This window comes from Ischnura elegans, chromosome 7 (assembly GCF_921293095.1).
Source record: "Ischnura elegans chromosome 7, ioIscEleg1.1, whole genome shotgun sequence".
NCBI classification, from domain to species: domain Eukaryota; kingdom Metazoa; phylum Arthropoda; class Insecta; order Odonata; family Coenagrionidae; genus Ischnura; species Ischnura elegans.
In genome coordinates this window covers 90,595,782-90,612,309 of record NC_060252.1, presented here as the reverse complement: position 1 = coordinate 90,612,309, position 16,528 = coordinate 90,595,782, and the positions used below count along the sequence as shown (strand labels likewise).

General features: G+C 37.7%; 1 protein-coding gene across 1 annotated transcript in view; it reads left to right on the top strand.

The window, feature by feature from the left end:
- LOC124163041 (sodium- and chloride-dependent glycine transporter 1-like) overlaps positions 1-16,528 on the top strand; it is a 158,359-nt gene that overhangs the window by 126,227 nt on the left and 15,604 nt on the right. The window contains exons 5-9 of the mRNA XM_046539824.1: positions 1,877-2,009; positions 6,073-6,207; positions 8,701-8,804; positions 13,300-13,537; positions 15,677-15,805. Of these exons, the coding sequence (XP_046395780.1) occupies positions 1,877-2,009; positions 6,073-6,207; positions 8,701-8,804; positions 13,300-13,537; positions 15,677-15,805 (739 nt within the window). The remainder of the gene's footprint in view (positions 1-1,876; positions 2,010-6,072; positions 6,208-8,700; positions 8,805-13,299; positions 13,538-15,676; positions 15,806-16,528) is intronic.

Genomic DNA, 16,528 nt, shown 5'->3' with positions numbered 1-16,528 from the left:
CTTCCCAACCTATTGAATTTTTCCTTTCTTGATGACGCATAAATCCTTTAAAACTTATGCTATCATCTTGAAATTTTAAGAGCATAGAAAGAAGACCATTTCCAGGGTTTCTCTATAAAACATATCTGAACTTCATCAGAGAAAATTCGAAGGTACAACCATAAAATTAGGGGTACAGCCAAATGCTGACGGGGTCTAATTTGTATACCCATATGTTAACATTTTCAAGATGATAGCAAATGTGTGAAGAGTAAAATCCGTCACCAAGAAAGAAAGATCGTGAGGGGGGTGTGCATCATTATAAGCAGGTTTGTTTAGTAATCGAGTAAAAGTAATCGGATTACTTTCAACTATTACTTTTGCAGTAATTAATACGTGTAACAATTACTGTTAACGAAATGTAATTTTCACTTACAATTTACTCATTACGGTGAAAGAGGAAGATGAAATTGCTTCGAAGAATCTGAGCTTTTCCCGGTGAATAGCATGGATGAAAGCTCCTCGGGTTTCCAACCGGTTCAGGGTCTGCATTGAGTAGGCCGACGTTTCGTTGGGAGACTTTCCCAACATCCTCAGGGCTGATGATGCCGATGTCGCTGTGTTTTGATATATATACCCTCCTCCTTCACCTAGGTGGTCTCTGATTGGTCCGGGATATTTCCTCCGGGATATCAAAACACAGCGACATCGGCATCATCAGCCCTGAGGATGTTGGGAAAGTCTCCCAACGAAACGTTGGCCTACACAATGCAGACCCTGACCCGGTTGGAAACCCGAGAAGCTTTCATCCTTGAAATTGCTTTCTTTGTAATCTTTACTCGCTCGAAATCGACGATTACTTAACTGATGTTACTGATTTACCGAGGCCTACAGATATAATTCGAGGCATTTAGGACCATAATTTGCATGTTTAAGCTCGGCCACTCTTATTTTATAGCCTGTTTATGATGGTTACAAAATAAGACGACTGTTGCCAGGTAGTCTCTAAAGTGAACAGCCTTTCAAGAAGCAATAGGGTGGTTTCCTTTTTCTTTTTTATTGCTTAAATCGAAAGATTATTACTCCTGGATTACGTGTTTCACGCTTATAGATTTTTAAATGACGACATCTATTTTTCGCGGTTAAAGGAAAAGTGAAATTTTTCAAGAGCACGAAAACGCGACGGCTAAGTATGAATGCTGGGAAAAGCCCTTGTGACGTCATTCTGGTTCTGGCTGCCGCTTTGTGAGGCCACCTTGGTGCGAGGATATGAGCGCCGATAGGATTCAGGCTGCTAGCTGGTAGAAGAGTACGCTCCTAGCAAGTAGCGCTTGGCTTAGATAAGGATTATTAATACCCTATCAAACGAAGAAAACTTTCCAACCTTAGCCAGTTTTAATAGGTGATTATTAAGACATGTTTCCCTGAGCTCTGTGCCTCATGCATGCATTGGTAATCTCAGACGATGTAAAACTCCTATCTTCTCGTGTAGAAACTAGGTCCCTGTGACGTCATGTGGGGTGGCATTGCATGGGCGCCAATCTGGCCTTTTTCAAGTGTAGTTAAAATTGACCATTGTCATTCTTCTAAACTGGGAATTCTAAAACCAAATAATTTGTATATTATGAATACACTAATGGTGGATAACGAATCGCAATCAATGGCTTTCGTTTTCGTTGATGAAGGAAACTACCCTGTTGTAATTTTAACTGTAATTTTACCGATTACTTTTTAAAATCATTAATTTGTACTCAAATGATTACTGTGTAATATTTGTACTTAAATGATTACTGTTTTTACATTAACTGTAATTGAGCCCAGTTACTTTTTCTCAGTACTTTTAGCAACTCTCAGTATTTTTAGCCGGAAATATTATGCCATCTTCCATTCTTTGCAGCAACTACGTTCTGGGGCTGTCCAAGGGCATCCAGGAGACGGGCGAGGTTCGTCTCTCGATGGCGCTGTGCCTGCTGCTCGCCTGGGTCATCGTCTTCCTGTGCCTCAGTAAGGGCGTCCAGTCCTCCGGGAAGGTAACGAGCATGAATATTACTATTGAAGGGGTCGGTTAAAAGAGTTTTAAGAAGAGAGAAGAGTTAAAAGAAAAGCATATTTTTTGGCCAAACTGGATTGGCAAAATAAAATATGGGAGCCATATCAGTTGAACTAAGATTGAACTTATTATGTAATTCAACATTTAAATTTATAGACTCAATACTAATGTGTTGAAATCGGTAGTTAAGAAATTACAAAGATTTATGGATTTAACCAAACTTAAAAAGTGAATGTATCAAAGCACTGGAAATGATGGTTGCCACTCTTTTAACCCGTGAAGTTTGGGGAGTGGTAAGAGCACTCTAGAAATAATGCAGTGAAAGCATTTTCTGCGTTGTGACACTAAGAGGGGAAGCAGTTGGCAAACTTCACTAATTTGCCACTGTACTAGATTCGCCTGTATCTACCCATGCCCTCAATAGAATGTATCATGCACCGATCCATTTACGAATCCATAGAGCTGTGAAAGAGAGATGCGGCTACTTCGTTAATACGCCTTTGTGATTCTACTTGAAAGCGGTGAAAATAATCTTCACATTGACTGCTACGCAAAATTTTTAGGGATTTATTTCTCTTGATATGGGCATCGTCACACTTAAATCTGCTTGGGGCTAGAGGGGGTGAGAAACTAAGGGATGCAAGTGATTTGCTTTTTAAACAGAGTCAGGTACAGAAATTGATAAAATAAATATACAAACACTCGGTGGCCAAGGAGAAGAGTGAATCTCTGTTATGTGCTAACATCGAGTGAAAAATCAAATGCAACATTAAATATCTAGTTAATCTCGTTTGTTTTTTCACCAAATTTCTGTTCCTGACTTTATTTAGAAAATAAAATCACTTGCACCCGTTGGTTTCTCACTCCTTCAATGAAGAATTCCGAATTCTTACAATGCATGCGTTATCACCTACCGTTCAATTACTTGGGTCAATTCAATGCGGGCACGATTTTCGTGAAAGTCATTAAAAGCGGCTGATAATTTATTTTCTTAATTTGTGCTTATTACAGTTCCTTATGCATGTTTATACATGATTTGCGTAAAACTTTTAAATTATTTTTGCAAAATTGTCACCACGCCAATTGACGTGCTCCGTACATATTTCAATATCGCCAGGCTTAGAAAAAATAGCGTGTTGACTACATTTCAGGATAAGTACAAATGTTCGCGTCGATGACGGCAGAACGATGCAAATTCTACGCGGAAATAAACTATAATTGGGGCAGTTAACCAAAGTTTATACGTTGATTTAATATATATTAAATTCGAAACTTTTCCATGCCATTCCTCCCGAGTGTAAAGATATTGAGAGGAGATAGATCCGTATTTATCACTGAGCGACGGAATTTTCAAAAACAGATTAAATTGTGCCCTAAGAGGCAATATAAATCAAGCTTCAACTGGACGGACTGGAACCTCCTCTAATACGCGTCGCCTTGACTAAATGGCTGATTGTGCTCCTTCCCTATCTTCTCATCCCATCGCATCTGGACTATGTCCATCATGGTAATCATGGATTTCTGGTTGGAATCCACAATTATGATACGACGCAGAAAACCCACATTTTATTTTACCATCCATGCGAGATGAGCAAGGGGGTGTAGTTGCCAAGTGTATAGGGCATTGGTCTCCTGATGGAAGTGTCGTGGGTTCTAATGATGGGCAAATCACAAGAGTCCCCTAATAAGAATATTGAAGTGTAAAAAAGCACAGAGAAAGCAAATGGTCATGAAGTGAATTTCTCTCTTAGTCTAGGGTGAGCTCTATCAACAACAATCTATACCAACCTCCGGGTTGCAGTGAATATCTCAGATATGAATTTAAACTTGGTCCATCAAGATTATTTAAAATTTATTTTCTATTTCAAGTAAATTTTTATAGCAGCTCCAAATCTGCCGAGAATAATCTAGTGATCTGTGATATGGCTGCAGGCTTAGTTTCTTTTATTGTGAAAGTTGTTTTGAAGCATTCTGATATTATGATATGGTCATATGCGGATTTAGGGGAGGGGGCAGGTGGGCACGTGCCCCCCCCAGACAGTTAAAAAATAGACAAGATTTTTATTACGTTATCAATACCTACGTTCGTTTTGCTCTGTGTATTATGTAGTTTCAGTCATTTAAGCCTTGAGCCCAAGTTAAGAAGGCAGAATTGCTGGTCATTCGATGACTCGAGCGCTCGAAAATAAGCATCGCCCAAGTGGGGAAAGGGGATTGAAAACTGTCGTTATTATATATTTAACTTATTAATATTTTCATATGAATAACTTTCATATTAAAATAAATAGTACTTCGTACAAAAATTGATGCATGTTGTTTTTAATCTCAAATATGAGATCGCTGTTTGCCTGTCAGACCCTCGTGTGTCCCCCAGAAAAATCCTGGCTCCGCCCTTGGGCATAGTAGAAAAATTAAGCCCAAGCACACCAATTTGCCCCTTTACACTAAGGGTTCATATCTACCCCTCAAAACCAAATCAAAAACTACACGCGTTCAACTACAATAGTGCGCAGGATAGTGCATTGAACATCATTAACGCGAAGTGGTTATTAAATGCCTACCTCGGGTGTTATGCCAAGTTAAAAAACTAACATTACGCCTTTATTATATTTTTTAAATGTTCATGATTTCTATGTTGCGATTCATTGATAAATGTTTTGGCTATTGGACATAGTTTATACGGCTGGAATTCTAGTAAATATTTTCACAGAATTATCGACTCTAGCCAAGTATACTACAAAGTATAGGTACTACTACTACAAGTATACTACTACAAGTACACCACTACTACAAGTACACTACTACTACAAGTATACTACTACTACAAGTATACTACTACTACAAGTATACTAATACTAGCCAAGTCTAGAAACTATGAAATAAATTGATAGTAAAGATACATCCCCTACTGATCGGAGAAGTTGTAAATGAACTCACCTCATGCAAATACTCAGATTTATTCTTAATGATATTTTTACAGCCAGAATCTTTGAGTTTCGTCCATAAATAACAACGTGAAAAGATTTATCAATTTTTCTTTTCTCACTTTCATGCATCACTTTTTCTTTTATGCTATGATAAGGTAATATTTTACAATACCTACTTTTCCGCCGAGAAACGGACTGAATCTTTGCTGCGCTAGATGCGAATATGATTTGAAAAACGAATTTTTTAGGTTGTAATATACATGATCAGACTAATCCAAAGGTAAGTTGAATCCACAACTGCACACCATTTCCGGTCTCACTGTTGAGAACCATTTCTTATACCACTTTGCCCCTTCGCACCAAGGGTTCATATATACCTCTTTTAAACTGAAACAAAACCACGAATAGTACAAAAGAGCATCCTCAAAAAGCTTTCTAATTTTGTTGTCATCCGACGCGGATGTAAACGAGTTTACAAAAGTCGCCACTCGCATCGCCGACAGAAAGTGATCCCAGAGCCACGGGGAAATAAAGTATAATTAGTGGTTTTGACCGAAATTTATTTGCGTGGTAATTGGTGATGTGATCAATGAAATGAATAAGTTTTCAGCGCTATTCCTCGCAATTACTAACATTTAATTGCTAAATATAGGAAAAAAGTGGATCGGATTGCACTCCACAGCGTCGCGGACATTTTTGAAAACCGAATAAAATGCGACCAAAGTGGCATCGGAAATCAGCCTATTAGAGAACCTCCTAAATGCAGTCCCCTTGAACAAAGGAACGACGAAATCATTGGTGGCCCGCCGAACAAAAATGCCAAAAATATTCACGGCTCCGATATTTTCGAGCGACTTGTTTGATATTTGTCGTGTTAAATATTCAAAATGGCTTTAGTCTTACAAAGTCACTCTGAGCTACGTCTGTAGTTTCGTGGAGTGACTAGTGTTAATTTTCTACTAAATGCTCAAGGGTTGCTCACGTATCAACATGTTGTGGTATAAGATCGACGTCTCCTATATAGTCATGTAGCAGTCATTGATAAGCAGAAGACCGATTTTGAGATGGAATGGGTATCATCTCCGATTGATGAAACGCCGCTTCCCGTTTTCGCAGGTGGTGTACTTCACGGCGCTGTTCCCCTACGTGGTGCTCATCATTCTGTTCATCAGAGGCGTCACGCTGCCCGGCGCCTCCACTGGCATCCTCTTCTACCTCACGCCCGATTGGAAACGGCTCTCCAACGCTCAGGTGAGAAATCTGCTATCTCTACACATTCATTCCTCCCTCGTTCACTGTTTCACGGACACCCATGCTTGCCTCAAATCCCACCTACTTCGCTTCGATACTTCCTTTCTCACCGGTAGTATTATTTTATCCGACAAATATCGCATGAAAGCATCGCATACTTGCCACACTTTCTACTCATTACTAAGCTCTACTCCTTTGTTTTTCTCTCATATCCTCGGTGAAAAGCTGATATAAAAGTAAATAAATGTGAGGCTATGCGGATAAATACCGATGGCCTTAATTGGTTGATGATAATAAATGAATGTAATCATTCACAGGCATTTTGTATGGTCAAAATGGGCATTTGGAAACTCATGCAGCGTCTGAGACTCATTAGACATGGCTGTTGCTAGCTTTCTTTGACCAGACGTGCTCAAATTTGGACAGGCCTGGGATAGGAATTTTTCCTTAATAAGAGCTAGAGATCAATCAATATCTCCACTGCACAAGCGATCAACTATCGCCCACGGAATCAAATATACTCATCTAGGAAACCAACAATATGAATGCGCATAGCTGGCAGTAGCCAGAGATTAAGCGCTCACCTCCAAAGCTTGGAGAATTGGAGGTGAGCATTTATGCTCCGGATACTGCCAGCTGAGCACATTCATATTGGGCTACTTGATGAGTGGATTTGATTTGGTGGGCAATAGTTTAGTGCTTGTGCAGTGGAGGTATCGTAATGTACCTATGGAGTTTTTCAGTACAGTTGAGGACATCAAATCCAGTAAGCTTGGGACCAAAGGGTTTCTTGATCTCTGGTTTTTCTGGATTTCTGGTCTTCAGCACGCGGAAAAAGTGGTACTTTTTTTGAGAATTTTTATGCAATAAAACCATAACTTATAAATTACACATGAAAGGGATTTTAACATTAATTAGCATAAACTTTCTAGCAGTATATTAGTTTAATATATATAACTTTGCTTTAAAATGATTAGAGAAAAAGTAGTACGTTGAAGGAGGTAAAAAAGTTGCCGAATAAGTCGTCAAATCACGACGGTAGCTTCTGCAGCATAAAGTATATGTGCCTAATACTGGATGAGAATGAGCAATAAATACATCTTTTTCTTCATGCTGATAGAATTCGCTAGCAGACGTTGCGATATCTATCGATACCTTCCTTATAGTCAGACGGTAAATCTGTGCAAATGATTTGCCCTTTGCAAATGTTATTTTGTTAATTAATTAATTTATAAATGCATTCAGGCTCTTGTGCATGATATTTGAGATCCCTATGTGTCCCTGCCTAGGTTGTTAGCGTATGTTCATAGTATATGCTAACTTCCTACTCATCCCAGAACAAGGCTCGGAGAGTGGTGCCACGAGGTGTCAAGTCGAAACACTACGCAGAGGAATTTCCAAATGTTCAGTATATCTGGTTTTCGGGGTTTCTGGATTCTGGATTTGAGGTCCTCAACTGTATGTTGTGGAGCTATCTTGATTTAGTGGAAATCGTATTGGTTAAAACAATCTATTTTATAAATATGGATAGTTGTCTTGGACACTTTTTGGTCTTTTTTCTGGAGGACCGATTTTAAGTATTCTTGGGGGCCAGATGATTTTGGGTTTGAGAATTCATAGTCACTGACCCTAAATGGCTATTGCTATTGGGGTCACTCGAGTTCTCAGTGGTAGTGAATTGCCGAGGATATACCACTTATTACTCTTGGCTCATGCTTTCCTCAAAATCAAGTGCTTCCATCTTGAGGTATCAATGCTATTTCAAACTTCACCTAAAACATGGTTGGTATAAAGTTAATGTTTAAACCCATTTCTACCTTTCCTCACAGTAATATTTGCTATGCAGTTCAAAAGTTTCTGGAAGGGCAGAAAATTCTATTTTGAAATGCATTGACTTTTTAGCTGGCTTTTGAAAATTGAAATTGAACTTCAACTATCAACTAATATTAGCATGAGTGCCTGTGCCTGTTATACTACCTGAAAAACAGTAAAATGCAAACATTTTTATAAACAGCATGTGCATACTTTGCTTTGGCATTTGCATAATACCTTCTTAAATTAGTATCAGGAGGAACAATTCCTGTCGGATTATGCGGATTCTTTGCTGTAGTTTATTTAAGTTGAAGGTACTGTTTAAATTGGTAGTATACAAACTTTTGACACTGCATTAAAATTCCCCATATCTTACCATAAAAATTAAGTATTTATTGAGCAGCTCATGTTTAATGCTTCGCATTGCTCCTGGTTATCCTCAAAACTAGGATCTTCCATTAAAAATGAATAATCCCCTTCAACCATTTCTTGTGTAGAGAATAGTAAAGCTGATATGCTCCTGACAAAATTTTCCCCCAGAGCTATGGAATTTGTTTAATTCTAGGGGAAATAGAATTTATTTCTCTAGTTGGCTTTTCAGTTGTTTTCATGTGCCCTCGTATAATTTTCCCCTGGGAATTCAACTCTCTCCCCTCTTCTTCTTCTCTGATTGCACTGCAGGTGTGGGGTGATGCAGCAGTTCAAATATTTTTTGCACTTAGCCCTGCTTGGGGTGGACTGATTACGCTTGCCTCCTACAACAAATTCTCAAATAACTGCTACAAGTAAGTGCTGTTCTTTTCATTGCATGCTTCTACCTGTCATATCAGCTAATGGATGTACAGAAATTGCTCAGCTCAGCGGCTGATCATCTGCATTATCATGGGCATTTTTCCAATTAGATTATGTATACATACATATATCATTCATTTCAAGTGCATTGAATATGGCTTTGAAGCATGACTATTCATGAGATTATACCTAGGATTCATTTCACATAAATATAATGTTATGATCCTAAAAAGTGACCCAGAAAACTTTTTGCTTTTACTCATTTCTAGATAGGTCCTGAGTACTTGAAGATAACGAATGGTCACTGAATCTATCTGCATGTACCAATGTGAAGATTAGCTATGTATACAGTTTTCTATTGGTTTTGAAATTGAGTTCAACTACATCTCCCCTTCTATAATGGAATTCATCATCTAATAATTGCACCTTGGACATTGAGTTCTCATATTTGCACTTTGCTCTCTCTTGGCAGATGCTGCATTAAAACTTTTTGAGTCCTCATCCAGGTCAAGGATGTCTTAAAAATTTACTTTCTGATCACTTAATTTGTTGTTGTTCAAATTTAATTCATTTTTAAATCTGATCCTCATGAAACTGAAAAATTCAATGGGTGAATTTTATTGTGACTTCAAAGATGAAAGATGATGGAAGGAACAATAGTTATAATGATGATACATTTTTAAATTTTGGTAAATTAGGTGTTGGTTGATACATACATAATATCTTTCTGAATTCAAGAGGTTGATGTTTTCAATCCAAAAGGCAATTACTATTTTCGTAAATTTTAATTTTAAGGACAAGATTTTTTGAGTTCTGGGGATCGTTGCAGTGTTAGATTATAGACAAGGGTGGATTATAGACAAGCCTTGGGTGCAGCCCCCACCATAACATTGTACCATTGCCTTCTGCTTGTCTGGAAGAAGCACTTCATCATAAATGATCCTGGGGAATTACCTGTGTCCATACCAGTGGTGTAGCGAGGGAGAGTGCGGGGGTCTGGACCCCCCAAAATATAAAAACACAATTACATATTTTGCATCATCATAAAAGAAAACAAAATATTGAAAAATCATGAATTCATAAAATATTTCTATGAAAAATTAAGTTTTTTTCGATTATGAAAACTGTTGTAATTACATAGTTTAAAACCCTCTCCAAGTACCATGTTTTCCAAAATTTTCCCCCGGATCCCACTCCCCCAAAAAAAAATTCTAGGCTACACCACTGGCCTATACTCTGAATGTAACATTCATAAGAGTTGATATGGGGTGAGCTTTATCATCAATCAGAGTCTTTGAGATGAAACATAAAAACGTGTGTGACTTTTGCAAAAATGTGCATTGAGAGCTACTGTGTATTAACTATTCCCCCACTGTCCCAATCCATTGATCATTTCATTCCTTGCGAAGAATCTGTGAATATTTGTCCTGAAATTGTACATTTTGGATTCAGACTTCAATTATTACTCTGTGCCATAATTGAGAGGTTATGCTACATTATTAATGTCATTCTTGTGGTTAAGGAAGGCTTACATGGAGCAATTTTATAAATCACCTTGGCCCTGTCCCCCCTCCCATATGGAACATCCCTCTTCAATTCACAATAAATTACCTTCCTGTTTTTCTTTTATTCCATATGAAAATTCTATTCCCTTCATCCCTATTTTGTGGGCATATTTTCCTCTGGTACACTTTTCAGTATACCCTCCAGGGTCATTGCTCAGTTTATCTAAAGCTTATGTCTCATCTGTATCTTCTTGAGAAGATTCCTGCCCTTGTCCACCATGTCTAGGACACCTCCAGTCTTTAAATATTATTTTTCACCATTGCTATGTTTAAGCACCATAAAGTGTTACTCTCCAGATCATACTCATCACTAGTCTTATCTCACTTTAACTTCTTATCCAATGATGCCCTCATCAGCTCCTTGTTATTCAGAAACTTCTCTTTGTTTAAGCTATTCTCATTCAGAATATCCTACTACTGTGTCATTTTTCCTCTGATGTGCTGCTCAAAGAGTTGAGCTGCTTCACCTTTTGAAATTCTTACCTGTGTACTTTCATGTTAAGGCTATTGATGCCTAGCTATACAGCATTACTTTTGTCTTCTTTTGATTTATCCTCATGCCATTTTCTTCCACTGTTTCCCTAATGCAAAATCCAATGATGGCATCCTTTTTCCTGGCTGGCTAACCATTGCTTGATTATCCTCAAACATCATGGATTTAAACATCAGTGCAAAAAAATCCACAGAGAAAAAATCAAAGATTTTTCTCTGTGGATTTTTTGCACAATTTGTGCATTGCGGATGACTCCCATAAAAGTTATCACCGTGGCTAGTCCTGGTATACTTAAAACTTAAACATCAGGTTTAATTCCCACATCTAATTCATACTAACCCTTACCATATATTTGTACATACCCGAAACAGGTAGGGTGATCGTAGAGAGCCTTTGTGTCATACCTCTGTCAGTACTTGCCTACATTCTCCACTTGCGACCCTCATTTTTCAAGTCGGAGCCATTTAGGTATATACTTATAAAAATGAGCCATTTATTATTATAATGTGTTTGTGTATATTCTTAGATTTATAGTTTATTCCCACTTACTTTACTTTCATGTCCAGGTAATATATTTGTTCCTCCATGCTCTTCATTTCCTCAGTTCCTCATTACCGATGTCCATCAATAATTCTCTGTACCTCTTGCCATATGTAATATTAGGTTGAATATCCTGTGGTCTTCACTTTCCACAGCTGGATTCTTAGTGGCAGCAATATAACAACTTTCTTCACAAAATGCTCCATCCAATGCCATCCTAATGAATCCTATAGACTTATCCAAAGAGTCTTATCCTCCCAGCTTTCCTTGAATTATCCAGAAACTCTGATGGGATATTGTCCAAGCCTGCCACTTTTCTCTCCTTCATATTCCAAGGGGATCTCTCTATTTCTGCATCTGAATCTTGTGATCTAAGAATTCTCTCACCCCATGCATTTTCCTCCTCTCTGTCAAATATCTGTGGCCTGATCCTGCTGCCGTATAGATACTTCTCATATTCATTGGATCTCCTACTTACTCATGGCCCCTAGTTTGTGGTATTCCCTTCTCTTAGTCCCCTTTAGAGATTCTACATGCTCATACCACTGCTGGAATTTTCTTATAGGACTTCATCTGATTGTGCTATTGAACCATGTGTTTGCTATAAAGAACATGCTCATTCAAAATTTTTCTTCTTTCTCCCTATGGTCATTTATTATACATACCTGTTCTGAATTTTACCCTATCTTTTCCATTCTCCATTATACTACTGAATAGATCCTTTTTCTACTACATTTTTCCTATCTAAGATTTTCCTAATTATATTTTTGGGATCTTCCTACCTACCACCATGTTTCTTTGGTATGCTAGTTTGCTAGTTGGCATGTAGACCTGCAGGTGGGTGATTTTATATGGAATGACCCCTGAACCACCTCCATGACCACATTGCTGCCTTGAATGACACCCTCCCTTAAGGGTCGGGTCCTGATCATTAAGTTATTCTAGGCTTGTTTGATTTTGCTCCAAGTTTTCAGGGAACAGATTGTCAGTAGGGTTTCCCAAATGTCCATTCCAACTGAGCTTTTATGTGGCACATTCACGAGGACTAAATATGATGTGGCTTCGACTCTTTAACACATTTAATGTGGGCCCGATTTTCATGAGCGTTGTCAGAATCGGCCGATAAAATAAGAAAGAAAAATAGAGAGTGGTTTTCGTGCCTTCTTCTTCCGTTCAAATACTGCTATTTTCAAATGGCGCACATGGGTCGAAAGAGAGAAGCTTGCTGAAGGCCACGTGCTCCGCGCTGAATGTGTTAACCTATCTGACATGAGTGACTCTAATGTGAGTAATGAAAAATAACCTCTCTCCCCTGGTGTAGCCATAGAGGTCCCTGGAGTTAGCAAGTCTTTACTCTAAGACTAGGTTGTAGCCCAAGGGAAAAATCATAATATAGACTCTAATTGGCAGTTAGTAGCCTTTTGGAGTCATACTTTTAATTACATATTTATTTTGTTAACGACAATACTGTCTCCGTGCTGAATTCTTAGTGTGAAATTTTAGGCTTTGGTAATCAGCAAATGAAGGATTGTCATCCAAAATAGAAGCCGTCGCAGGGTACATATTTTGCAATAATTAGAGATGATATAATGGGTATGTAAGCTTGAACATCAAAGTGCCAAGTGCAGGGCATTTAAATTATTCTTGCATTAGATATATATCTACGTTTCACTAAGTGTCCATCTCCTAATGGAGGCACTTCTCACAGTATTTATTGCCTTGAATTTTTCTCATTGTAGCGTCTCATTGCATATTGCCCTTAAATTAGTTTCATGGCTAACAAGTCACTTAGGTCTTGTCACTAATGAGTCATTAACATATATGTACGTATACGTACTGTATTGAGGACAGAAGTTTTTTCAGATAATGATCTCACGTCTTTCTTTGCAGGGACTCCTTGATAGTGGCTGTGTCCAACATCCTGACAAGCTTCTTTGCTGGCTTTGTCATCTTCTCTGTGATTGGCTTCCTTGCACATGAGCTGAATGTGGAGGTGAAGAATGTGGTGGACGAGGGTGCAGGTCTCGCCTTCATTGTGTACCCCGAAGTGGTCACCCGTTTGCCTATCTCCCCTCTCTGGTCCCTGTTATTCTTTGTCATGCTGCTTACCCTTGGCCTCGACTCGCAGGTTGGTGCACCTTTTGTTTGTTACATCTACGTACTACTCCACAAGTCACCTAAAAAGGCGTGTGGCAGGGGGTGTTAAGACACCAGCCGTTTTCACATAAGAAGAAAATGCTCTAACGAAATTACGTTTGGCATTTATTAAAGTCCTTTATGGTTAGGGGGAAAAAACAAATTACCATGTCTATCCATTCGGCTAAATATCTCTCTTACTTTATCACTTCTATTGTCAGACCTGGAAATATAGTGTGGCTCTAATATTATGTTCTCCGTGTTGCTCTTAAAGATATCTATTCTCAATTGTTTGAGCAATACTAGCCTAAAATGTGTTATGCCACTAAAAAGTGAAACCTGGGCTGGATCAAAGGTGGGGCCCAAGGAGCCTGGGCCATAGGCAACCCACCAACCTAGGGCCACCCACCAAGCATGAGCTTTCCACTAATATAGAGGTAAATCACCCAAAATTGGAAAAAAATGAAAAAACCATCTCGTGTATGGGGATTTGAAGTGAAGCTGGGTTCTATCTGGTTAACATGTACATATTCATAAACATTGACGTTAATAAATGGTTGACACTACCGATAAAAAAACACATTATCTGTTGGCATTCTGCTCTGAACACAACCAGAGGCACGCCAAGCGTTGTCATCGAACACCGGAGTTACATGCGCAGTTCTTTGTGTATTTAGGGGCTCAATTTGGTATATTGTTAAATAATTTGCTGAAAATTCTGTTACTTGGATATTCTGTCCTTACAAATTGCTATGCCTTGAAACAGTGGGCCTCCTGGGCTCACGCCAATATGGGCCCCAGGCCACCCACATCCAACCCTGACTGAAACTGATGCCAATTTATCCTGTGTAGGAAGTGTGTGCTGGCTGCTGAGGGGTGGAAATGTGGAAAGGTTGCACCAATTTTAGTTACCTGCCTATAAGTTATAGGTTGCACCCAAAGTGCTATTAATTATGCTTTCTTACTTTCATTAAATTTGATGTGCGAAAATATCATGCTGTAAAAATAAGTTCTAAATACTCAATAATTTTAATTTATTTTCTTTTTTTATGTAATGTTTTTACCTCTCTTTCATTTTGGAGGCTCCCTTTTCATTAGAAATTTTATCAGAAAGTTTGGGTTCAAAAGTTGTGGGTCATGGAGATAAAGAAATTTCAATCCTGTAATAAAATGTGTTTATGTGATACCTGATAAAACAATGTTTCCGCAAAGTAAGACTTGAGGTCATACTTTGAATGTGGAAATGTTGCATGTCTATGGAGGTGAGGGTATGAAATACTCCCGCTATTGATCGTAGATATTCTAAATTCATCTTGGATGAGGGAAGCTGCAGTTGTCCTCTATGCTCCTGTTACTGATCCCAGCATTGCCAAAGTTGCGTATGTTTCATTGATTTTGAGGTGTTGGTAGCATTTTCCTATTTAATGTCCACAAGGAAGAGAAATGTTGAAGGTTATTTCTAAATTTGTAATTTTGTCAATGCTTTACAAATGTGTTATTCCTAACACATTCCTTTTGATACTTACCTGAAGGTTTACTACTTGCAGCCTAATTGAATTTCAATGCATAAGTTAGTGTTCAATACTCTGCATTTACCTGAACAAATTAGCTCTTCCATTCGCGAGATCTCTAAAAGTGTGTATTAGAATTAACTTTAGTGCAAATATTATGTATGTTGGTATTTATTATAGTAATTCATGCAAAGTCCTTCTCCATCAATGCTGGAGGCTTAAATGTATGCATTAAATCAAGGATCATGATTTGAGTACTAATTATGATTTTAATGAATTGCCAGTTGCCTTATAACATATCCTTGATAGATTTCTGAGCGATTGCATTTTTTACTGTCAACTCTCATTGAATTGTGATGAAAATTATGCATGCAGTAATTTCTTCTAATAGAGTTATTCCAAAGAATTTTTGAAAGAATAATGAAGATAAAAGTAAAATATTTATATTACCTGTAATTATTACAAATACACAAAAGGAATATTTTCTGAACAATAAGAAATTAATTCATAATGTGTACTGATTAGCAGAAATGTGCATTTTTTCATCAGTGTTTTGAATGAGACATGTCAATTTTCTACTTTTATATGAAATTCATCAAGCAATTATTTCTTTTTTGCAGTTTGCATTAATGGAGACGGTAACTACAGCTATTTTGGATAGGTTTCCAAACCTAAGAGAAAAGAAAGTTTGGGTTGTGCTTGTTGTTGCTATCCTTGGTTACTTCGGGGGACTCATATTCACTACAAATGTAAGTCATTTTCGACTAAAAATGCATCAGCTACTGATTTTGAGTTCCATAGTACCTGTTAATTTTTTTCAGAGTAGCAACTTTGTGTCATTCTGTTGAAATGAAAAAAATGTTCTTATGTATAATTTTAAATGATATCATCTGGTACAGATACAGGATGTACAAAATGTTAAATACACTTGGTTGCTGGGGGTGGGACATAGTAACAAAAGGTGATGGAAGATTAATTAAAGGGATGGAAAAGGACAATACATATTAGGAAAAATCATTCATAATGACTATTGAGAAATTACTGAAGAGTGAAGGGTGACGGTATGCAAACCTTATATAGCCTTACCTATTTCTTGTATCAATTCAAGAAAGACCATTTCCATCAAAGCTAGGGGCTTTGATACATGCATGCAGTCATTCATTCTACTGGTGATATGTCATTGAATTTTTAAAGAATAATGATGATGGAAGTAAAATTTTTAGTGTCTGTAATTATTACTAATACACAATTTGAATATTTTCTGACAAAAAAGAAATGAATTCATAATGTTTTTCTTTGTTTACTATTATGTATTTTGACTTTTATGTTTCTGGTCCATTTACATTTTATGAATTGGTCCATTTAAAATGAAGTTTCCCTGGTACCATTGGTGCAATGTGTATACACCAAAATGTGACCTTCTGTAAAGAGCCCCTCTTTGCCATTCTTGGTTTCCTTAGGATCATTTGTGG